This window comes from Lutjanus erythropterus, chromosome 3 (genome assembly GCF_056507025.1).
Source record: "Lutjanus erythropterus isolate fLutEry1 chromosome 3, fLutEry1.hap2, whole genome shotgun sequence".
NCBI classification, from domain to species: Eukaryota; Metazoa; Chordata; class Actinopteri; order Lutjaniformes; family Lutjanidae; genus Lutjanus; species Lutjanus erythropterus.
The window spans coordinates 10,171,166-10,196,791 of NC_139319.1; the positions used below are offsets into that span (position 1 = coordinate 10,171,166).

Consider the following 25,626-nt stretch of genomic DNA (forward strand, 5'->3'; position numbering starts at 1 on the left):
GAGAGTGGGATTTTTTTTTTCACCCAAAGGCACTTCAGCTATAAATATCAAACTGGCAATTCTTTGATTTGCCAATGAAGGCTGCGAGAGGAGAGGAGGGAGGAGGATGCAGGGTCTCGCTCCGTTCTTGAGCTGTTTTAAATTCATTCACCAATAGGGGAGAAGAGAGAAACTGAGGGAGGAATAGGGTTAGCTGTGTCATTAATTTTCTATGTAGGGGGATGAAATAACATTAACATCTATTTCTCTCTGAAGCTCTATAAGTCAAACAGTTATTATTACTGGAAAAGCAACGCAGCACACACACATACACACTCCATATATAGACTCACATCCTCTTCTGATTCTGCCACACAGTTTATTGCGTACGTGTGTTTGTGTATGCGGATGTCACAGCCTGGACAGACACTTCAGTTTTAATAAAGCACAGGTCTTTCAGCACTCTGGCGGATCCTGCTGTAATCTCTTCTAAACAGGTGTTGTGATTAGCCTCTGCCGTGAGCAGCATTCTGACACTTGGATAGGCAGGGCCAACCATGCACACAACCATCGGCTACCACTCAGGAGACAGATTTAACTGGCGGAGCTTGGCAAACGCACTTCTGCCATCCAGTACAATGCGCTTTGTCGAAGTTCTCCTGGAAATTAATTTTTCTCTCCTCTGCCAAATAATTATGTCGTTTCTTTACAATATTCTGGTTGATTCTTTGTACGCTGATGCAGCACCGTATATGATAGAGTCAGCACTGCAGAGTGTGGCGCTTGATTTATAGAGCAGAGGTTCTCAATTTTTTCTCAGCTATAGACCTCTTACAAGATAGAAAATACACCAGGGACTAGGGTTGCACTTTTTTTTTTTTGCATTTTCCTTTAACAAGCAATAATTGATTATTCATTAATAATTAATAAGATGGAAGAGTTTAAGTTTTATTTAAACAATTCTAATGTCACATTAGTTATGTGAAATATTAACTCATAAAGTACAAAACAATTAATTAAACAAAACAGGAAGGCTCTCACTGAAACGGCTTGTACACTTGTCCTTGTTCAACAAATGGTGCCGGCAAACAAAACAAATAGGTCAGATAGGAAACAATTACTGACATTTCCAGACTTACAAGGGAGATCAAACTACACTGTGAGAAAACCTGTGAGCTCTGGTGAGATGGTACACAAAACATATATTATCGGTTAATACATTTTTAATCAGTTAAATTAATCATTACCATACCCTCTTATTTATGTCCCTTGGAATAATTTGACATATACTTGTACTTATTTATGTGAAAGAACAACACAGGAGAAATGTATTAGAAAGATATTAGACATATATTATAAATATTTGCACCTTGATTTCCACCATTAATGGGTGAGATGTGGGTAACACGTATTTGACCGGCAGGAGGAAAAACTGTATATACTGTATATTTATTAAGAATTATAGATTATTAGTTTAGAACACAATATTAACTATTTTAGATTTAGAAATTAAAAATATTTTACTATAAAAACAATTTAAAAAATAACTAATTAAACTAATACATTTTTAGTATCCTGATAATTTATATCAATGAATTTGAAAACGTCTCACTGACTCCGTGGTTGAGTGTCATGGATCCCTGGGACGATACACACAATTTGTATGATCCACCTGTTTTGATAATATTAGGATATTCAGAGAAATTAGGATAATATTACTGTGACTGTGATGCTAATTTTCACTAGCGCATCAATGGAAATTCCCATTATGTATTAGCTTTGAGCTAACAGACTAAGTGCTAGTTAAAGATATCATCAAATAATCTATTCAGCAGTCCAAAAATAAGTTCAGGAATCATTGAAAAAATAATTACGATACTTAAGAGAACTGATTTTTTTCTCCCACTCCTACCTGTAGGTGTCTGGACAGCTATTTGTAGAGAACAGTTGATGGATCATTTCTAGGAACCTCGATGAGCCCCCCGACTTGTCATGTTCCCCGGTTTACTCCTGGGGATAAGGGGAGAAACAATTATATGACAACCCAGGAAACAACCAAGGAAAACCAAAATCTGTATCAACATAGTTTGTGTTTATTAAGAAGTTAAATAAAATAATTAACAAAGGAATCTCATACTTCCTCCAAGAAGGTGTAAAAACTATCACAGTGCTACAACGTTAGCAAACACGCCCCCTCCTTAAAAAGAGAGTCAGCATTGGCCATCCCAGCCAACCCAACAAGCACCAACCGCCACACATGCAGCAGGGAAGCTGCCTAATGGCCCACTGACCCCGTCTGCTCTTTTAAACGGAGCTTAAAAAAGAAAAACATGTCTCCTCATGTACTGGGTATTTATCAGCAAATTACAATATCAAACTGATATTAACCTGAGCAGTTATTTGATTGTGAAGTTTGCATTTTGTTTAATCTGCAGTATAAAGAAAACAACTACTCAGCTTGCTTTGCAGCCTCAATTAGGAATAATACCCCTCCAAAGAACATCTGCATTAGAAAGTTTTGCTAATTAAATCAAACTGTTGTAAGAGTCTGTTTGTGGTTCGCAGTCTCAACCTAAAAATTAGGCTGTTTCACTTGCATATTTTAACTTCTTATTTGTCTGTCTGACTACAGCTCTCTATTTACTCCACAGTAATTATTGTATATTTACCATTTGAGTTGAGTTGCAGGGTTTTAGAGATATCGGCCACAGAGATGTCTGCCTTCTCTCCAGTATAATGGAAGTACATGGCACTCAGCTTGTTGTGCTCAAAACACCAAAAAGATACAGTTGAAAAATTCAACCCTTGTGTCTCTTTACAAAAATCATGACCCCAGTACTCAAGATGGATTTCTTTCTATTAGAATAAAAGTAGTGTCGGTAAATTCTACTGCAGAAAAAAGTGGTTCCCACATGAAACTGTTCACAACAATCTGTGGATGATTTTGAACAACCTGGTCATGATTTCTGGAGAGAAACAAAGCTGTTGAGTTTTTCAAATACATATTTTTTTTGTTTTGATATCTCTAAAACTCTGCAAAGCAGTGTAGATGATAAATAGCACTACAGGCCGGAGTAAATATTTGTATTTTTGATGTTTAGTGATGATTAGTTTTTGTCTGGATGCAAACCTCAGTCTCTGGTCCTGTTGTTCTCCTGCCGTCCACCCCAACCACCTCCTTGCAACTATGTGTTATAAAAATCTATTGTTTTAAAGACACACTGTCTGTGGAGGAATTGCTCAACATAATTATGAAAACACTTTAGTTATACACAAACATTATTTCTTGGAGACAGGGTTGACCAGTTCTGCAGGTTTTTCAGAGATAAATTACCTGAACATCAGAGTTGCTCTCACTTAGCTGTTCAGTAATACCCAATAATTATTAGATAATGAATAATAAACTTCTTTGATCCAAGTGTCTCAGGAGTGAGATGTAAAACAGATGAAAGACTGAAAATATTAGAAGCCACAGTATATGCATTATCACCTAAAACAAACTACCTGACAAGCTAAATAAAAGGCTGTGCTGATGGTTGTCTGGGGAAGAGATCCTACCTGCTGGTTTCATCACTGTAGCTGCATCTCTGGCACATCACCAGGAGTGTGACAGTGGATTAATAAATCACTAATCTCCCGCTAATCTCATCATGTATTAGTGGCTGATAATTTGTTTTTTGCCCCGCTAAAAATCCAAACAAAACTGTAAAAAAAAATCTCGACTGACACGTTGACAGGAAAGAAATATATTACATGCGTGTGATGGATGACTGTACGTTCTTCAAGGCAGCGATGTCTGCGAGCTGTTTTTAATGGATTTTTGAAAACAAATGTGAGTTTATGACTTCCCAGAGATAATTAAGGTAAACCTGCAGTAGAACAGAGTGTATTAGTTCCTGACTGGGTGGTGGGTTCAGAGTTTCTGGGGCCATTAATGACAATGGGAAAAAGTAAAATTACACTGGTATTGCACTTAAATGGTGTTACACAAAAAATGCTCAAGGCAGCACATCCCAGACACAAATTAAGTGCCTTGATGAGAGGTGAAGTTCCTCTTCAGAGAAGAAAAAAAAGGCAATAAGGATCGGAATATCACAAGCAACTGAACAAATTTAATTTAACGACTGTTGAATACTTAATGACGAAATTTTGATAGCAATAAGTTCATAGCATTAAAATATTTCACTCCACATCAATCTGAATTTATGTGGCTTGGGTTATTTTGAGTTCAAGAACTTGTCTTTAAAGGTCCAATGTGTAAGTTTTAGGGGTATTTATTGATAGAATCTATAAGAAATGGAATAAATAAAGGAGGGCTGCCAACTGAAACTGTTAACTCACTCCGAATTAATGTTTATTAATGTTTTCAGTTACTCAACACTCTGAAAAACAGTAAATGACCATTTTCAGCTGCCTTTTAAGCCGTAGGTTGTCATATGCAACATCATGCAGAAGTGGGTGCATCTCAGCTAAACTTGGTTGGAGAAAATGACACACGTCTGGGTCAAATAGGCTGCAGGCTTGGGGGAATCCCCACTGTACTAAGCTACAAGTGGCAATGGATTCATTTCAGTTCGGGCTGCTAAAAGTGTACAAGAGCAAGGGCGTTTTTCAAGGGCGTTTTCACTAAAATCCCCTCCTCCTGCCCCACCCAAACCACATTACTGAAGACAGATGGCTTTCAAAGTAAATTATTTTATTTCCGAAGGTTTTGTGTCACTCAGATGTTTTTTTTAATCAGTAGTTTAATTTCACACTGTGGTGTTCAGTTGCTCATAAGATTCAAATCCTTTGAGCCATTTGTTGCTTCCACAGAGATGTGTCTCACGTCTTGTCTAGACACTTAATTTGTGTCTTGAATGTGGTGTGTTGAACACTTAGGTGTAAAAGCAGCAGACTTGACCAAACCATTGCCATGAAAACTGTGAATCCACCACTGTATTGGCCACAGTCAGAGACTAATACAGTCTGTTCTACTGCAGGCTTACCTTAATTATCTCTGCGGATAGAATTAAAATGAATACACCCTTCCTTTGCAATTACAATTCTACTAAAATAGAGGCCTCTACAGCTGGTCCACTTTGACTGAGCATGCTGGATAACTCAGTGGTAAAATTAACATTTGACTGTTTCAGAGTTTGTGTGGGTAAAAAGTAGCCTAAGTGTTGCGCCGGAGGAGGAAAATGTGTTTTCAAGTGTCAGGAGACATGCTGTATTCCAGTCCAATATTACATTCTGTGGTTTTGCTGTAATGCTGTGCGCTTTGTCAGTCCATGGCCGCACTGCTGTCCATTACATGCTTGTCTGAGTTAGTGGTGAGTCGTAATGCTTCAGTAGTCTGAGCTAGGCTATGCTAGCTCGGGGGCTCTGCGCTGTGTTAAATGCTATTCTGTGTTTGCCTGGGGAGTGTGAGGCTGTTAAATACTACAGTAGACTTAAGCACTGGGACTCACCTCTTGTTAAATACTAAAGTAGTCTTTGTTAGCATTGGGAGCCAGTGTCTGCAAGCTAAATGCTATAGTTCTCCATCAATCCTGGGAATGCAAAGAGTCCATGTTCGGTTAGTGGATGTGGGCTTTGGGACCTGTCTCTGTGTTCTAAAACTGAAGAGCTTTCAGTGCTTAAGGGACCAGTGCTTGTTAGCTATTGAGGGACCTGCCTTTACATTCTCTTAGTGCCAAGAGAATTTTTTATGCTATGTCTCTGCTACAGAGGTTGTTGACTGTGCTGGCCCTGTTCACAGCTTTCAGAAATGTTCAAAGAATGATGTTTGATGTTACATGTTCGACTGCCGTGCTCATAAAACTGTTATAGGTTTTTCTAAAGTCTTAACATAGTTCAAACACTCAGAAATCAATATGCATGTGAGGATTTCTTTTTGAAAAGAAAGCACCATTATACTGTCGATACTTCAAAAGCTTTCCTAACATAAACAGCTCCCCCTGAATGGATATTCTATGGATATTCTGTTACTTCTGACGCTGGTCAAGTGACAGCAGCTTCATCTCCTGGGCCACCCTAGGTGTTTGTTTGTAAGTGGCTTTTCTGAGCTAATTCTTTGTTAGCGGATGGATTTAGAGTGGTGTTTGTTAGCACTAGGGTTTGCAGAACATCTGCTGAGCATTTACACAGAATTAGACTGCGACAGAAAACGTGTCCCGTCTACCAGTGTAGATGTTTAGTTCAGTTTTGATGTTTTACAGGACTTTACTTAGTGTGCCTGCCTTTATCCTTATGACGTACTAACCTGCAGTGTTTGATTAATCCTAATTACACTGATAAGGTCCAACACTGCCAGGTAGAATTCAGCTGCTTATGAATTGCCTACTGTAAAATCTGAGGTGACCTTCCTTTGCCTGGATTGTATGGGTGTTTTTAACACAAGAACCATATGCACGGGGCATGTTTACTCAAAAATATAAATGCATCACTTTTGTTTTTGCTCCCATTTTTCATGAGTTGAAGTAAAAAAAGTCTAAGACTTCTGCATACAAAATGTTTATTTTGCTCACATTTTGTTTACAATACAGGGCCAGTAAATCTGGACATTCACTTGCCCGACTAGTCGAGTGGTAATAAAGAATTAAACTATAGGACTGTTTTGATTGAAAATTAATCTTTTTCATGCAGAAATGGCAGAATATGCTGGTTTCAGCCACTCAAATATTGAGATTTCCCACTTTTCTCCATTAATTAATCATACGTTACTGAATATCTCTGGGTTTTGGACTGTCAAAACACAGCATTTGAAGACATCACTGTGGACCTTGAGAAACTGGAATGGAAATTTTTCTCTATTTTCTTATATTTTATAGACATTACAGCCTAAATAAATAAACCCTAAATTGAACATGACAATTAACTATGGTCTTTGTTGTTATTTGATAACCACTAATAAATAAGCCAATTTGTGCAGAGGCCAGTAAAAATTTACCCCAGCAAAGTACATTTCTGACCCCCCTGCCAAATTGGGAAAGTGAAAAGAAACATTAACATTGAACCCTGCAATAAAGTACATTAAAAGAAGGTAGTTCTTTCAGAGTTTATTATAGCTGTTTTATAAGCATACAGGACTTATACTTTCCAAAGACAAAAGACCAAAAATACAGTATATATTTTGCCTTTATAGATGGATACATTTCTCCCTGAAGTCAAAAGAACAAAGTTAAATTAGTTCTTTGGTTTTAATGGTGTCTGCATGCCTAAACTCCAACTGATCTGGTATCTGCTAACCTGCACTCAGGAGAGAATGACGCGGATCACGCTACAGCAAAGTAAAGTTTTTTGTTAATATTTGAACATTAGAAGTAAACATGGAAAAAATATAAGCAGTAAATATGGAATTTGCACCACAATCATAACCCACTCTGCCTCTGATTGGCTGAAGTTTTTATTGTGACCAGTCCAAGGCACACCTGTACAATAATCCCGCTGTTCAGTCAGCATCTCTACATGCCACAACTGTCAGGTGGATGGATTATCTTGGCGAAGGAAAAGTGCTCACTAACAAGTCTGTGAACAAAATGTGAGAGAAATAAAGATTCTGTGTGCATAGAAGATGTTTTGAGTTTATATTTTTGTGTGATGTGTTGAGTGTTTTAAAGAAAACATCACACGCCTCACTACTATACGTTGTATTCACATTCTCTGTCAGTGGAATATTGTGCCACAGTGGTTCAAATTAACACCCTTTTTGTACCACACAGCCTTTTTTTTAACAGCAGACATTTTGACTTGTCAAAGCAGGTTGTTCAGGTGTAATTAAGGACGGGTAAAATGAATGCAATCATCAGTGTTATTAATCACACCTGTGCTTCTCCTGTTATGAAATGTCAAAATATCTGTCATGTATATGTAGCCTGGTATCAGCAGACCAATTTGCAAATGTGAATAATTGATAATAATGATATACTATGATCATCACATATAATGTAATAGTAGTATCTGCCAGAGCAAATGAAAACATGTACTTGGCAGATTTGTCTGGTTCCCAGACTAATGTATGAGGCCTATTGACCCGAAAATAAGACAGCTTTGATTACAAGACCGCCCATCTGTTTGCGAAACCTAGTTTTAGATAAAGTCTTCTTAAAGTAAGAACTAGCACATATACTTAACATCTTTAAATTAAAATGTTAAATGTATAAATAACTAGATAAATAAATAATGAGGGTAAAATATTTTTGAATTCAGTTGAAAAGTGACTGTTCTTTTTAGCTCCATATTTTTTGACATTTTTAGTCACCTGTCATATTTGGGACCATGAAGTCTGTCTCTGGCTGTTTTCTCAGAAATAAATCACATTCTCTGCCTTCTAAGCGTCTTAATTGAAAATTGCAAACTGCCTCAAAGGCTGCAAGTCCTAAATTCTCTGTCTAATTATTATTTGGACAGCTAATTATTTCGCTTCCTCAAATATCATCCTAAAATGCCCCATGAAAGTATTCACTTGGATTCCTGCATGGCGAATGAGACGGCCGTGACCGTTCAAGAAGGATTTTATTATTTTATGTTCATCGTAGTGGAAGCGCATTCACATCACTATCATTTCAACAGGACATGTCTATTAAATACTGTGGCGGTAACCTTGTTGTCAAAGGTGCTCATCCATTGGAAATGCGTACTAATATGAGTTGTACCGTACCAAATCAGTTTTAGGTGTTCTGTCATTTAGCTGCGCCTGAATGTCTCAGGGACTTGGAAGAGACCTCCCTGCACCATGTAGCCAGTGAATCTTAAAGGGTTAGTTTAGATTATTTGAGGTGGGGTTGTATGAAGTAGGACTGCACAATTTGGTTAAAAAAAACAAAAAAGTCATATTGCAATTATTTTGACTGAATTTGCAATTGCAATATGTGATAGGACTAGTGGAAATGATCAGTTTTGCATTACAATTTTCATGTTCACTGAAAAAAAAAAAGTATTAAAATTGTGATGATGTGATATTTATTTAGGTGTGTACCAAACAAACATGTTTTCTTTCATATGGAAAACAAGATTTATAGGCCAGATCATCCATACAGCATAAGGTTGGGCGATATGTTAACAATTGCCCGTCGTCAGCCCATAAATCGGCGATTGGTGATAGCTTCACCCTCCCCTTCCCACCTCTTCCCATCCTCTTGAGTCTCAGCTGGGAGATGTGCGCAAGCAATGAATTTACTATGTTGCATACACTGCGTACATGCACTACATCCCATAAACAAATAAACTCACAAACTGTCAATAAATTAAATTTTCTCACACGCATTTTCCTTTTTAAATGGAGAAATACAACCACTCTGAATTCAAGTTTCTTTTTATACCAAACTAAGAGGAGCTTAATTGGCTTGTTAACTCCTCGGAACAGACAGAAAAGCATATAAAACCCACCAAAACTGTCTTTGTTAGTCTGTACACTCCTCCGATAATCACCAACTCTGGTTTGGTCGAATTAAATCCTTAATTCACTGTGTGAAAAGAGAGCAAAGAGCCTGCAGGCTGTTTACCTCTCACTCCTCACCCAGCTCAGACCACTCATGGTCCGGCTTAGTGGGCGTGCACTGCGCCGCTGGATGAGAGTGCAGCGCGGAGCAGCAGCTGTCACTCTGCAGACCCTTACAGTAGCAAAATAAAATGACAAATATCACCCCAAAAATTGGCCAAAAAAAGCAACTGGCGATGGATTCAGTCTATTGTTGATAGACAATATATCCATCCAATCGTCCAGCCCTCATTATAATGCTTCTTTCTTTCCCCTTTTCAAAAAATTGTGATTGGGTTCTGTTTTTGCGATTTGGATATTGCACTTGGCCATATTGTGATTTTATTGCAATTGCGATTAATAGTGCAGCTCTAGTATGAGGTATTTATCCACAGTCAGTGTATTACCTACAGTGAATGTAAGTCGACGCTCCCAGTTTGGAGAAGCAGAGAGGAGAGGGAAAAAAAGCCCACCTATAAAGATAAATATCACTTTAAGTGTGCACTATATTTAGAATGAAGCTCGGGGTAAGTTCAATCATGAGGACCACATTTGCGCTTCATTCACAATCATCTATCTTTCGCTCTCACTCCTCCGCTCCCACTTAATCAGCTGATTATGGAAGTTCACTTTTTTTGGTTAAACCAATCACATTCTGCCACGGTCCTCATCAGCCAATCATATTGTTGCTGTCAAACTTTAAATCTGTTCTCCTCACTGCTGCTGTCAGCTGTCAATTCAGACAATCGTCCAGGAACCTCCTCCACCCCGTTCACCTCCAGTTCATCATATCCAATGCCAAGTCCAGCTCATCTGAAGTCTGTCTGTCTTCATCTTATCATCACCACCACTGTCCAGACCCTACAGGGTTTTTTTCTTTTCTTTTTTTCCTATTCTACAGCCTCCTCACCCTCTTTTATGTTTCATTTTTATATTTTTCTAATGCATAGCAAGAAGCCATTCATAATTTCATTGTACCTGAGGACATAAAGATTTCCCTGATTTCTGATTTCTAAAATATAGCATATATCTGTAAGTTATACATACCACAAAGGCATCTTATCACCCAAGGCTACATTTTTCACCCTTTTGTGAACATGTCAAAAAAATTTGTTCACACATAACAAAGTCTCTCCTGATTGAAAGATTTTCAGAGCCTCACCTTGCTATCAGACGTCTTCTTCTGAAGGGAAAGTACTGTTATATAAGACAAATACTCTCAACCAGACTCCTTTGGCAAAAACAGCAATTTTACCTTTTACCTTTTTACCTTTTTCCTGGTCTACTGCTGCCTCAATCAGTTAGTTTGTTTGTGATAACGTGTGACTTTGGTGAATCCAAATTAACATTACAAAACAGCAAAGTCAACAAACGAACAAACAGATCAAGGCAGCAATGGACCAGATACTCCTGTGTTCTACGAGGTAAAATAACTTATTTTCCCACTGGAGTCTGGTGGCTTTGGAGAGAAAAGGCTGTGTGAAAGCAAAGGAAAGTAAAGTAAAGCTGTGAAAATATTCTAAATATAGTATACACTTAGCTCATATTGATTTTTTCAGCTAGCTAAAATACATTTTGCTGCTGACCCTGTTTGCAACAGTATATTGGTAAACTTCCTACACCATAACTCCTGCTGCCTCCCCAAGTTGGGGGTGTAGCAAACACCATCTAGGTACACCATAGGTAATACTCTGACTATCAATAAAAACCTCATTAGAGATGCCATGATTAATCATTTATTTGATTAACAATTTACTCTTATATTAATTAATTTTTAAGAGAAAATGTCAAATTCTCTGATTTCACTTCTTAAATATAAATATTTTCTGACTTCTTTACGCCTCTGTGACAGTAAACCAAATATCTTTAGGTTGTGGACAAAACAAGACATTTGAGGACATCACCTTTGGCTTTTTCAAACACTAATTGACTTTTTTTTTTTTTTTACCATTTTCTAGCATTTTATGGACCAACAGCTAATCACTTAATCGACAAAATAATCATCAGATTAATCGATAATGAAAATCATGATTAGTTTCAGTGGCCTGTACCTCATACAGCCCCATTTCAAATAATCCAGACTATCCCAGAATAATCTTTCTACAATTCAACTTTGGGTAGAACATCATCCTGAAAGACTGAATTTGTCGCGCTGCCACTGTGACTCTTCTGCTTTTTGACGACTGACCCTTGAAGCCCCACTTGAGCTTCACTTTGTTGACACGGGACTTATTTTGCCATCCTAGTTTGTTGTTTGCACTTTTGTGCAGTCTTAAGTGGGATGGTACTTAGCAGCATCTGGGGCCGTACTTTGTCAGGCCAACTTAATGTAGCTGCGCCATCCTAACTGACCTACTGCATTAAATATTAATAAAGCACATTGCTGGCCTCATCACCATCCGCCTCCTTATGCCCATCTATTTCTCATTATTCTGCATACTAGTTCCGTCCTCTTCTTTTGTGCTGCCCCATGTCATGTGCTCTTCTACCAGCCTGTCTGTTATTGTTCCTTAGCTTTTTCTTCGCTCACTAATTTTTCTGTTCATCCACCGTCTCCAGTTGTAGGGCTCGGCTCCTCCTCCTGCAGCCTACATGACTCTTTCTCCCAACGATTTCTAGAAATGTGTCAGTCCGTCCCTCATTAGCCTGGATCTGTACAGCTCTCTCCACACTTTCATATTTTCTTCATCTGATTGCTGTAAACAAAAATGAAATTTGACAGGAAATAGCATGTGTCGGTGTGTGTGAGGGGGAGAGGGAAAAAGTGAGATACTGTCTTGGTTTTGGTGGTGTATTATTTATCACTGTGCTGGCTCATGAGTAAAGCTGTATTTTGAGGGGCCTTTGTGCACATGTACACATGTGTATGTGCTGTGTGCACATACGTGGGTGGATGGGAAACTGTACATGAAGTTCATGGTATTTGTATAATTGATGCACGATGTCATCAGTAAATCTCTAGGTATGTGGGTTATAATGTGGAAATACATTTGTGTGGTCTGTGTGTGTGTGTGTGTGTGTGTGTGTGTGTGTGTGTGTGTGTGTGTGTGTGTGTGTGTGTGTGTGTGTGCATTATTCATATGTTAGCTTCTTGGTGGACTTGTGTGATTTGATGAGAAGATGCAGGTCTGTGTCAACGTCTCTTTTTATCCTTTATAATTCAGTAACCACCAGAAACTATCATCTTCCCCCTTTTCACCCCTCAGTCTTTCACCTCAAGACTTTCACCTCATTCATTCTAGATTCTCCACTTACCCTCCATCTCCCCTCCTCCCACTCCCCACTCCTCCTTAGATCGTGAAGGTTTTCAAAAGGAAGCGTGGGGGTTAGACCACTGTGACAGGTGTAAATATTAAACATGTTAAAAGCATGTTATGAACATGTATGACATGTAGCATCACCTCAAGAGAATCTTAACCCTGTCACTATATAAAGGGCCACTGTCTATGTGTGAGTGCTCTTATAGTTAATAAAGTATGAATTATACAATTAAGTATTAAGCATTTAAAACTTCATGAGCAGAGTTTGATTGACAAAAATAGTTTGTATGTAGAGGTGCAACAATTAATAATTAGTTACAAATTACAATTTCATTTAGCAATTTAGCAGACGCTTTTATTCAAAGCGATGTACATCTGAGAGCAACACAAGCAAGGATCTAGTCAGGTGAGAACAACATGAGTAAGTGCCATGGAGCAACGTTCAAGTCCATTTAAATTACAGGCTGAAGGTATAAACAGTACAACAGTATGAAATTTGACTATACCGCGATACCACAGTAGAGCCCTCGCTTAACCAATAACCAATAACATCAAAGCTTTGATAAGTTTGAAGCTATATGGGAAACTAAGCTAAACCAACTGTGTACAGACAGCTTTGGTTTTAATGGACATGATTCAGACAATAAGCAGAGAATAATCTGAAAATTACGTCTCACAACAGTGTTCTTAAGTGTTGGTAATAACGTCATACACTTGAGAAAAGGTTTTGTTGCTTTTCCCTCTATTTATTATTCCAGTTTTGCACATTAAATGTTTTTAAAATGCCTCTGTACTGTGTGAAATATGTCCTAGAGATACAGTTTAGAGTACAGTAATAGCTGCCATGCAGTTATCAAAGCAGTGGTTGAGCAAAAACCCCTCATGTGGCTCCAGAGCCGCACATTGCAGCCCCCAGGACTAAACCATTAATCAATTAACTGTGAAAATAACCAGCAGATTAATACATAATGAAAATAATCTTTATTTGCAGCCCTATATGCATGTTTTGTTTTCCATCAGCATGAAATTGTGAAACGTTTTCATGCTGTTCATGACGTATTTTGTTTTGTAGCATTCAGACACCTCTCCTGTTCTCTCTGCATTCTTCTCATGGGCTCTTTTATGTGAAGGTAACATGATGTGTGTATTTGTATTAGGGTTGCTACTAATTATTATTTTCATCTTTGATTGATAAATCAATTTTTGTATCATAAGTCCTCACAGCTAAAGGTGACATTTTCAAAAAAAATTATGTCAAAAAAAAAACAAGGCTCTGGCAGCGACAAAGAGCAACAAATCATCATATTTGAGAACCTGCCAATGTTTGGCATTTTTGCCTGATAAATGACCCAAAGGATAATTCTGGCTTATTATGTTGTACCAGCAGCATAATCACACAGGTTTTAAACAAACCTTCAGGTTAGCCAAACTTATTTGGAAGAGAAAACAAAGGTGACAGAAATATTATTACCTAAACTGTCAGTTGTAAAAATCAGTCACAGTTTGCAGATGGCCACACTTTTGTGAACACGGTTTGGTGCAATTAGGAAAAATGACCGACATTTGTCACTTATCAGCACACAAAAGTTGGATGAGCATTTCTCTGGAAGCCCAGTATTCATGTTAAATGGCTTGTGAAATGGTTTGACTTACCACCAGGCCCTGCAGTGGGTTTCAGGCTGCGCTGTCATAAATCTACCGGGCCCTCTGACGACACCGTTCTTTAGCCCTGAGCTAACTTACCTTTAAGCTGCCTTTAAATCTGACTCTCACCCAAGCACAGAGCAGATACTCTGCAGCGTGACTTGGTCGTATATCTACATCGTATCTGCCCAGGCTAAACCACCATAGCTGCCCCCATTTACTTGATAGAAAGCTTCATCTGAATGTCATGGCTGCATCATCTACTGCAGCTCCACTGGTCTTACAAATAGTCACTTTTTATAGCAGAGAAAGCGTTACTACACCATTCTCTGACCTGATGCACCTTTAAACTGGCCTTTTGCTTGCTCACCCAAGCAAAAAGCAGATACCGTGCAGCTTGAACTGGCATTGCATCTTTCTTGATAAACAGCTTCATTTGAATGTCACAGCCTGCAGTTGTCCAGGTTTTAGATCAGTGTTTTCCAAACGTTTTTCTTGGGGACCCACTTTTTAAAAATGACCAATGATTGCAATCCAATTCACGATAGGCCTTATTAATAAGTCTTGGGAATTAATTTGTGCATAAATGGAACATTGCTGACCATTTTTACTGCCATTTCTGAATCACCATATGATCTTGATGTGTTTTTGAAAACATAGACATGTTAAATATTGTATGAATTAGAAATAAATGCATTTAGGCTGCGTTAACAGGCCATCTCATTGTTTTTATTTCCTCTCATCAAGTAAACAATATACATATTTTGAATGTCATGTCAAATAATTTTTTCCAAAGATGGTTTCTGTCATGGAAAGTAGTTCTTAACGTTTGTTCAAATTGTAATTTTTCTGATTAGTTCTGGTTTTAATTAGTTATTTGATGCTATAAAAAACAGGTTTCATGCCCTTATGGTGACAGCCGAGCTCTGCTCGCAGTTGAGTCAGCCGTCTGTATGGGCAAAAGCTCGAAAGCGCAGCTCCAGTGCTGGTCACTACTACGGGTGTAACAATACATCGATCTGGATCAATATGTCAATTCAGTGTTCTACGATTTAATATGATTCATGCAAAGTGAAAATATCCATCTATATTGTCATCTTTAAGATACACCTCCATTTTCAAATTCCCATAGCATGTCTGTGTTACTAATGTCTGGAAGAGTTCAGTCCAAAAATTGTCAAATCATAATTTAGCTGCTTTTTGTGAGTTGACATAAATGTAGCTGAATGTGTTAAATGGACAAGTGATATAATAAACATTGTATAGTTTTCCAAAGAATCAATATAATATTATATCATATAAAATGTTTTACACATCTAGTCATGACTACACAGACTCTGGCTCTAAATGACATCACCAACATGAGATGGCAGTTTTTGTATCCGGAATATTTTGGCTTCAGTTTTGTACAGTGGGAGGAAGTGGAGCTGCAACGACCATTTTGTATTCATATCAATGATCTGGACAAACTGTTGCCCTGTTTACAACCTGTCTGATCATCTGACTGCTCAGATTATCTGGTCCGACTTTGCTGCAGTGTGGTGATGTTCCTGCGTTTACAGATCTCAACAATTACTTTGAAGAGTACAATGTAATCATGAACAGTAATGGGCAAAACTACAAAAATAAGACCCATATCATCCACAAAGGGGGCCACGAGATAATTTCCAGGGGTCACCAAATGATCGTGGAGAGAATAATGAACATATTTTAGACTGGGAAATGTTTTTTGCATTACATCGCCTGTATCAGTGGTATACTTTGCCTTAGAATAGATTTTTATTGAGGGTCTTTGCGAGAATGAAAGTGTGTGTGCACGAGTTCTGATTAAACACACAAAAACATCTCTTTTCCATTTTCATCCTTCAATACCACAGCAAAAGAGAACAAGGCACAGAAAATAGGATGTATATTTTTTTTCTTTTTTAAATCAACAACTGAATGCTGTCTGGTTTTTCTGTGCTGCAATCATAATTCCAGACAGGACAATAAAGACTGAACTGAACAGAGGCCACGAATGAGATGACTTGGATCATTATTTAACAGCTTCAGTACTTTTGATACTATAATTACAGATATTGTATTAATTTAAACACATGGTACCAGAAAAATATCAATAATTTCATGCTTTTTACAACCTTTGTAGACAATGAAATCCATGAAGAGGGACTAAGTTGGGAAAATTGAGTCTTCGTGTGTACAGATGGAGCTGCGAAATTTTCACACTGCATTATCCAGAGGCCCGAGCTAGCAAGAACCTCAAGCCAGAACTCCAGTTCTCCAGCCAGTCAGTTCTCCAAATGGCAGTTAAAATGATGAACTCCATAAAATCCCAGCCAGGGCAAACCAGACTGTTCGCCTCAGACTGCCATGAAATGGGATTGAACCATGAATCACTGCTGTTTCACACAGAGGTCTTAGGTTAAAGCATTGACCAGACAGTTTGAACTGCGTGAAGACGTCCACATCTTCAATCAGACTGTAGTTCTTCCCTTGCTGACCATTGACCGACCCAGCGTGGGTTGCTAGCCTTGTATATTTGGCAGGGATATTTGACAAAGTGAACTACCTAAACAGTAAACATGTCCTTCCAAGGCCAAAACACAAACATCTTTGCTCTTTCTTGCATTTAAAATGAAGCTGGAGCAAAGGGCTGGTCAAGGAGGGCAGTGGGGATGCTACCTGAACTCGTGGACTTCATGGACAGTTTTGACATAAGCATCCAAAAAATGAAAGGAGATATTGCCCCTCACTCAGGAGCCAGCTTGACAGTTTCACCAGATACTTAACAAAAGATGAAACGCCAGAAAGGTACGACTGGATATGTTAGATTTTCTCCACTACCGGTGCGAAACGCCTGTCATCAGGACTGGAGGATGCCCTGTTAGACCTCTCTTCTGACCGCATATTACAGACCGCTTTCACATCATGCACACTGGAAGAATCATGGCTGTCAGCGTCTGCGGCTGTCAGGACTATCAGAAGCTGCAGTGGATGTATTTATTCCTTTTGGATCTACATATTTATGTGAAAAGACATTTTCCACACTGACATTCAACAAGAACAAACACAGATCAAGGCTCATCAGCATTGAAGATGATTTTCACGTGGCAGCCTCCAACATAAAACCAAGAATACAGATGCTTTGTTTAAATAAGCAGGCCCAGCCATCCCCTAAAATGTGTGAGGGTAAGTGAATAATGTTCCTCCTACATAACGAAAAAAAAAAAGAAAGAAAGAACTGATTGATTTTAGGCAACGAGCCTTTAAATGAAAGTCTGTCAAAAACTGAGTGAACAGACAGAATCTCCAATATTAAAGGAAACGTTCTGTATAAATTGATGTTGGCTGTAAATAGATGACAACACTTCTTTACTGTAGGTCCATGGAGCAGGTTGAGTGATGTCTCCTGACGTCTCGCCAGTGGACAATGATAACGCAGTTTTTGAGGGGTGGGGTGGGTGTTGACTGTCCCATAACTGAAAAGCCGACTTGCTCACAAGCTAATCACTGTAGTCACCGCTGCTTCTCACTGTTGTTCTGATGGCAACCTCCAGCTGTCTCACTCAGCCGAGAAAACTCTCCAACGAAGGAAGCAGGCAGATCAACTGACACATCCCTGCCAGGCGCGCTGCAGACATATATCCCCGTGCTGGGTTTAAAAGGGCCTTTGTGTTGGCACTGCATGGCCATAACTTAGTTTTGTTGAGCTTCAAACAAAGTTAGACGCACACTAACAGCAGCTCACAGCAAGGAAACGCCTAACTAGATGGGTTTAAAAAGAAAATAATAAACTGGACATGGAGACATAAGGTTAGTGCAGTAATAAGCAGCAGCGGTTTCTTTTTTTCCCTCTGTCCTCCTGCCTTACAGCAACTCTGAGGGGACACATTACCTTAATCACAGAAGGCTTCGTCCATCGTCATGCCTGACAGTCATCGACCACTGAGCCCTCTATCACTGAAACATTGTCCCTAGACCAGCCTGCGATGCCAGTTGTCAGAAAGCCGAGGTCCTCCCCTTTGCCTGCTGCCTGGCTACCTGCCAGTGTTGAACTGTACTGTTGTTGTCAAAAGGAAGCTGAACCAAAAGGGCAAAGCTTCTGATTTACCAATCTATGCTTCAACCCTCACCCATGGAAATTTATTATTTACTTATGAAACACAACTAAGTTACAGACATGTGGTAGCCAAAGACTCTTTTAAACCCAGCAACGATATCATCGTCCATCCTGATGTTTCACTGTGGACATCATGATATGCCAATTCGGTAAACATCCCCCAATCCTACTAGGTAGTGCATCGCAAGGAGCCAACTTAGGTGGTTTGAACATCTGATTAGGATGACTTCTTTTGAAGGTTTTCCTGACATGTGCAACTGGGATGAGACTCAGAAATCAAAGGATTTCATATCTCATCTGGCCTGGGAACACCTCAAGATCCCCCAGGAGGAGCTGGAAATTGTTGCTGGGAAGGGGGGGTGTCTGGAATACCCTGCTTAGCCAGCTGCCACCATGATTCCACAACAGATAAGCAGAAGGAAAAGGATGAATGGATTTCTATCCATTATTGTTGGTTTAGGCCTAAAGCAGACATGTTGACTGTTGACTGTTGACTGTGAAGGTGCAGTTATTTAAATAAATCTAAGGTCAAAGTTGAATAAGTTCTTGTTCTGTCTGTGGGAAGAACAATATGTGAATTTGCTAGCTTTCATGTGTTGCATTACAGTTGGGGTTCTCACAGTTTTGATGATTGAATGCCAATTTAGGGAGTCAACGTGATTGAGGGCATTAATGGCATTTAACATCAAATTTTTTGAGCATCGAGTTCACCTTTTTGCAGATCCATTTTTCTCCTCAACTTTGCAGCATTTTTTTTTTTTTTTGCATGGTGGCTTTTCCATCTCAATTCCACATGAAACTGCTGCTCCATTGAAATTCAGCATTAGTGTGAGGATGAGGACCTCGGGGACACACTGGTTTGGGTTGGACGACTATGAGCAAAATGATTAGGTCTGAGAGGATACTTTAATTTGCAGTGCAGGGAGATTACAACATTGAGTGTTTGTGGTTCTGAAAATAAAACATGGAAAGTGCCTATAAAACTCAATTCTTCTAATCTCTATAAGATTCACAACATATCCTAAATCTCACCAACAAATCTGGTGAAACAGTCCCTCATTTAGGTATTGTTACTTGCAGTCACTATTTGCATTCAGAGAAGCAAGTTTATAACTGTAACCAAACTCATGTTTACTCATCAAGCAAGTAAGCCAGTGCATCTTCTGATGCAGCAATAAACTACAAATACAAACAGAAAAATATTTACATGATAACAGAAAACATGCTCAAAAGTCAAATAAACAGGACCAGATTCTTACCTTATTCACTCACGCACACAAATCAACAAAGGAGAAGTCAGAAAGGTTCATTATCCCTGCAGAGCTGAGCTGAGCTGTCGGTGTGGAAATGTGCATGTATGTGCGCATTGCACACAGGTCCATGCGCAAAGTGGCTTTTATACAGTTATGTATGATGAATTTCCACAACACTCTCATCGAAGTCGCAATATGGTCTAGCGCAATTTTTAAATCGTAGGCAGCACAATATTTGTTAAAGGCAAAATGTGTCTTAGAATGCCATTTTAAATTAAATATTGTGGTGCTACAGACGTGCCCTGGCCTATACATCATTTTCTAGACTTTGGAAAACATCTTTGTTTAGCACAGATCCCTGAAAAAAACATGCCATAATCATTTTAGTGTTTTTCAATGAAAATGAGAATAATGATGTAAAAAAAAATCTAGTTTTCTCTAATGTCGCAAATCATATTGCAATTGCAGCATCAGTCTAATTTCTTCAAAATGGCTCAGCCCTAATGAGTGGTGTATTAAATGTAGGCTATTGAAAGTGAAACATGGTTGCTTCTTGTCCAGGTCGTCACTCTAAGTGAGAATTGGTTCTCAATTGACTTATCTAGTTAAATAAAGATAAAATTAAGGGGCCGTAGAAAATGTTTCTGAGCACCGAAGGGACCTATTTTGAAAACCCCTGTCAGGGATCCCTGAACAGTCCTGTGCAGACAGTTTTTGGGCAGTCAGTACGTTTGCATCGGGGTGTTGTGAGTTAAATGCGTTGGTGCTATTTTGGGACGAACACCAACGTGATCATTGTGGAAGGTCACGATTTGCAAAGGTTGACAACCTCTGCTTTTATCAATGAACAGATTGCTTTGTCAACTGATTAATTGGTAAACTGAGTGATTTTTTTTGCAGCACTGACTTGTATGAGAGTGTCAAGTTGTACACTTGTACTGTAAGTGCGAGGGTGTGAGTGGGTGTTTGTGCGCGTTGGTATCTGTGCTTGTGTGTTGGTGTTATCTGGGCAAAACTGAGGATGTGCCTGTTGCCACACAGAGGGAGATTTTTTTTTTCTCCTCTAAACCTGAGTAAAGTATAAAGCCACACACACCTACAATCAGATCCACACACACACACACACACTCACACACAGAGATGGAAACAGTGAGATAGATCTTTTTGAAGTACAATTTCATCCTCTCTCCTTCCCACTTTTCTCTCTTCTTTGTAGCGGTGGAGGGAGGGGAGTTAAATCTCTGCGGGCCGTGCTTTGTGTGTGTGTTGGCCAGAGCTGAGAGCTCTTTGTCAAACTAAGGGACAAAACTAGAGTCACAATATAGGTTTACACGCACACACACACACACACACACACACACACACACACACACACACACATGAAGGTGGTGGTGGTGGGGGCAGAGAGACAGGAGCTGACAGCTGATTCTCCATGTGTGTTTATGAGGGCTTTGATGTTTAATGTGTCACGTTCTTTGATGCCCTCTGTGGAAGGGGTGTCAGAGCATGTATCTGTGTGTGTGTGTGTGTGTGTGTGTGTGTGTGTGTGTGTGAGCGCACGTGTGCGAAAGAGAGACCTTGTGAGAAGGCTTGATATTTGTGTCTGTCTTAGCTTTTCTCCCAAGACACTCACTCCTTTTTCCACCTCTTTTCTGCAGCAGGTATCTCAATCTCGCTCACACGACCGGAGCATTTGTCTCCTTCTTACTCTCCACCCTTCAGCCTTTTCTTTTCCTCGCCTGTCTACTCCTCCTCCTCCTCCCTCTCCTCTCCTCTCCTCTCTCCTCTCCTCTCTTCTCTCTGGTGCATGGGCTTGTGTTGCTGTCTATTTGTTGTGTCCCCAGGGACAGACTCAGCTTACACTTTATGCAAACATACATTCTGCAATCATTAGCAACTTATTTCACACTCACTTTGGGTTCCATTCTGTTTAATAGCTGCTTTGGTTTTGGTAATGCTTACTGCTGCCTCTTTCTCTCACGCTGACCTCCTGTTTCCTACCAATACTGAGACTAAATGATTTAACTGTACATGGCATTTTGAATTAATGCTGTAAAATTCAGATCCACAGTTTATAGAGGATGTCCTCTGACTTCAAATGAGACTGCTGCAAAATGGCACCCTGTCTTTTGCAGTCTGTGTGCCACAGAACAATTATGTTCAGCATTAAAGGAATACTTCTGATCATTTGAAGTGGGGCCATATGAGGTACTTATCATAGGGTATTAGCTACAGTAGATGTCAGACAGCACAAGGTATTTTAGCCACTTAAAAAAAGGTCAATTTAAAAATAAAACAATCTCAGTTTAAGTGTATGCAATATTTAGAATATGTTCTAGTTAAGTCAGTTTATAAAGCACATTTAAAAACAACAGGTGTTGAGCCGAAGTGCTTTCCATTCAAGTGAAATGGGCTCATATACACCTCAGCAGAGGTGATCAAAGGAATAGATAAAAGGGTCCAGCGTTAAGTCGGTCAGAAATGCCCGAAGTCAGTTTTTCTTCGCTCCTGTACAAATTGTTTGATTCATTAATGGTTATCAGAAAACAACAAAGTTAATTGTCATGTTTAATCTCGGACTGTGAAGTATATAAAAATCAGAAAACAGAGAAAAATATCTATCCCACTTTTTCGAAGTCTGGTTTTGGCAAAGATATTCGTTTTAATATGATAATAAAATCAGAAAAGAGGGAAATGTCCTTATTTGAGAGGCTGAAACAGCATTTTCTGCCATTTTTGAATGAAAAAATACTTAAATACTAAAATCAGAATCAAAGTAATAAAATCAGAGGTTAGATGAAATAGAGGCATAAAAAAATGAAACCAGTAGAACTCGATAAAACCAATATAGCAGACTCAGACTGAACCAAATGTTAGAGAAAAATGGTGGGATTTAAAATTGTAAATGGAGGAGCAAGATCTAATCTGTGATGGGAGGTTATTCCAGAGCCTAGGGGCAGTAAGAGAAAATTGTCACCTTTGGTTTTAAGGCTTTAAAATGATAGTTCACACCATAATCCCCTGGCCTGTAGTGCTATTTATCTATCTGGACTCTTTTTTGGTGAGAGTTGCAGAGTTTTAAAGGTATTGGCCGTAGAGATGTCTGCCTTCTCTCGAATATGATGTGACTAAATGTCACTTGAAAAATTACATTTTAAAAATTCAAAACCAGTGTCTCTTTTCTAACATCAGGATCCACATACCTTGTTGTGAGCATTTTCAAGTAGGTATTACTTTCTTTCTGCAGTAGAATCTACTGGAACTCTGCTGTCTTTTCTATTAATAACACGGACAGCTACTCCAGTCAGGGGAACTGTTCCTTTAAAAACAAATAGTAAGATTTTAAAATCAATTCTGTATTTAACTGGTAGCCGGTGCAGGTGAGCGAGGACAAGAGTAATGTGTTTTCTTTTCTTTGTTCCAGTTACAAAACTAGCAGCTGCATTTTGACTCATTTGGAGCTGAGAAAGGCTTGACTGGGTCAAAACCTCATACAGAGAATTACAATAATCGAGCCAGGAGGTGATAAAAGCTTGGACAACTGTTTCCAGGTCCTGATGAGATAAAAACAGGTTTAATTTGGCTAAGAGTCTGAGCTGATTAAAGCTGCCTTTCACAACACTTCTAACTTGTTTCACCACCTCTCTTTGCCATCAGATGGCCTTTTCTGACAGAAAACTGCCATTATATAAGCCAAATATCGCTGTCCTCAAACTAACCAAACTCCGTAGGCGAAATCAGTCATTTTACCTAACGCAACACAGGAGCAGCTGGTCTATCGCTGCCTCGATCTGTCCTTATTTATCCTTTATTTAGCCAGGATGCTTCCATTAAGATTGTAGCTCTATATTCCTCCAGGGAGTCCGAGCACATACAGTTTCACATAAAAGACAGTTTCACAGGCTAGAAACGATACAGTACATAAAAGACAACACAAGGGAAACGGTAAAACATGCAGGTCATACCAGCGATTTCCATATCATATTTCACCACAGGTCAAGAATTATGCAAAGCAGCAACATGTTTCTTTTAGTGCACTTTGTAAAAGACCTTTAATGGTAAAGAAATGGTATTTTGCAACTCATTCCATGCCCAGGGCACATTAAAAGAAAAAATAGTATATTGAGAGAGCATCATAGGCACTTGAGCAATAGAGCAATGGGCACTTATTTTGGTTGGAAATCTTAGTTTTCCATTTACCAACAGAGGTTGGTAACAAGTTGAAATGACAGAAATGTGAAATGTAAAGTTTGTACAGAAATACAGTTAATCTTTATGGATTATACAGATGACAAATTGACAAGGAGACTCTCAACATATGACGCCTTTTATCTTGTGCTTCTAGTGTGATGTGTTTTTACGAAAACATGAGGAACTGTTAATATGTCATATTTCTTTTGACGTAACATTTTCCATGGGGAGCACAGGGAATGTTTGTTAACTCAAACAGGTTTTTTTTTTTTTTTTTTTTTTTTAACATTTTGTCACCACTGCAAAAGAAAAAAGAAAAATCCTCCCCTTGCCTAGCAGTAACCTTGCACCCCTACTTTTAACTATAATTATGCACCCACAGGCAGCAGTAGACCATCAGCTCCTGTGCTCTACGAGGAAGAATGACTAATTTTGCCTATGGAGTTTAGTTGGTTTGGAGAGAGAAATATTTGGCTTATATAACAGCAGCTTCCTGTCAGAAACAACGGCTGTCTGACAGCAAAGTAAAGCAGTGTACACTTAAAGGTCCACTTAAAAATAATCCATCAGTTGAAATGGTTAAAATACTTTTAGTTGCTGATGCCATCCATAGCAGATCATTACTTAGCTGCTGTGCTGCTGCCCCTCTCTGCTTCGCCAGACTGACTACTAATACACAACCCCACTCCAAATAATCTGAAATATCCCTTTAATGAGTCTGATTTTTTTTTCTCTGTGTCACATTTTAGTCATTGAGCCAGTTCAGTTATGCAGCACCGTACAAAATGCGTGTCAGTATTTGGCTCAATTAGCTTTGGAGACAATGCACTGATGTTGTTATACCTGCAACTGAGGGCTGAAGTGAGTCAAACCTGTGAGTTATGAGGCAGTTATCTCCGACCATTAGGCCCCCCCTGTTGCCAGCAGTCAGTGCAGTCTCACTTGTCGACTGAATCTCACTCTCTCAGCATCTCCGCTTCTTCCTCTCTTTCCCATTTTTCCCCTCTTACTCCTCGTTCATTTCTCTCTAACACTTCTTACACTGTCTCTTATCTCCGTCACTCTCCGGCTCTGACTCACTGATTGCAAAATTGAAAATGGTTTTAATTCTATCGGGGTTTTTTTTTTTTGCAAGTCTCATTTGAACTCATTCACTCCAGCTCTTCTTGTTTTTTCTTTTTTTGTTTTTTTTTTCATCTTTTTCTGCAATTAATTCTGTTCCTCCTCAGACAAATCTGCTGACTGTCTCTGTTGCTCCTCGCTTGTGTGTCATTGCAGGATGAGAAGTCCACGTTCTTCCAGTTCGGTGCCGCTCTGCAGCAGGAGGCTCTGCTCATGCTTGCCATCATGGAGGAGTACGACTGGCATGTTTTTTCTATCGTCACTTCCAAGTTCCCCGGGTACCAAGATTTCATCAGCACACTGAAGATAACTGTGGATCACAGGTAATGATTACGCTCCCCCACATGTACGCACTCACACACCCCGCTTTCATCCTTAACCTTTATTTACGGCAGCTGACAAGATTAAGTACTTGTGTTATTTAATGGTGTATTGTTACAGCTTTGTGCGCTGGGACCTGCAGAGTGTGGTGACTCTAGACGCTATAGACGGCGACCCAAACTCTAAATCACACATTGCCCTCAAGAGGATCCAGAGTCCTGTTATACTGCTTTACTGCTCCAAGGATGAGGCTCTGTGAGTGCCTTTCATTTT

The 25,626-nt window shown here is 39.1% G+C and overlaps 1 protein-coding gene across 1 annotated transcript in view; it reads left to right on the forward strand.

Annotated features, from left to right (window-relative positions):
- grin2ab (glutamate receptor, ionotropic, N-methyl D-aspartate 2A, b) overlaps positions 1–25,626 on the forward strand; it is a 170,196-nt gene that overhangs the window by 93,399 nt on the left and 51,171 nt on the right. The window contains exons 5-6 of the mRNA XM_084714951.1: positions 25,189–25,355; positions 25,474–25,608. Of these exons, the coding sequence (XP_084571077.1) occupies positions 25,189–25,355; positions 25,474–25,608 (302 nt within the window). The remainder of the gene's footprint in view (positions 1–25,188; positions 25,356–25,473; positions 25,609–25,626) is intronic.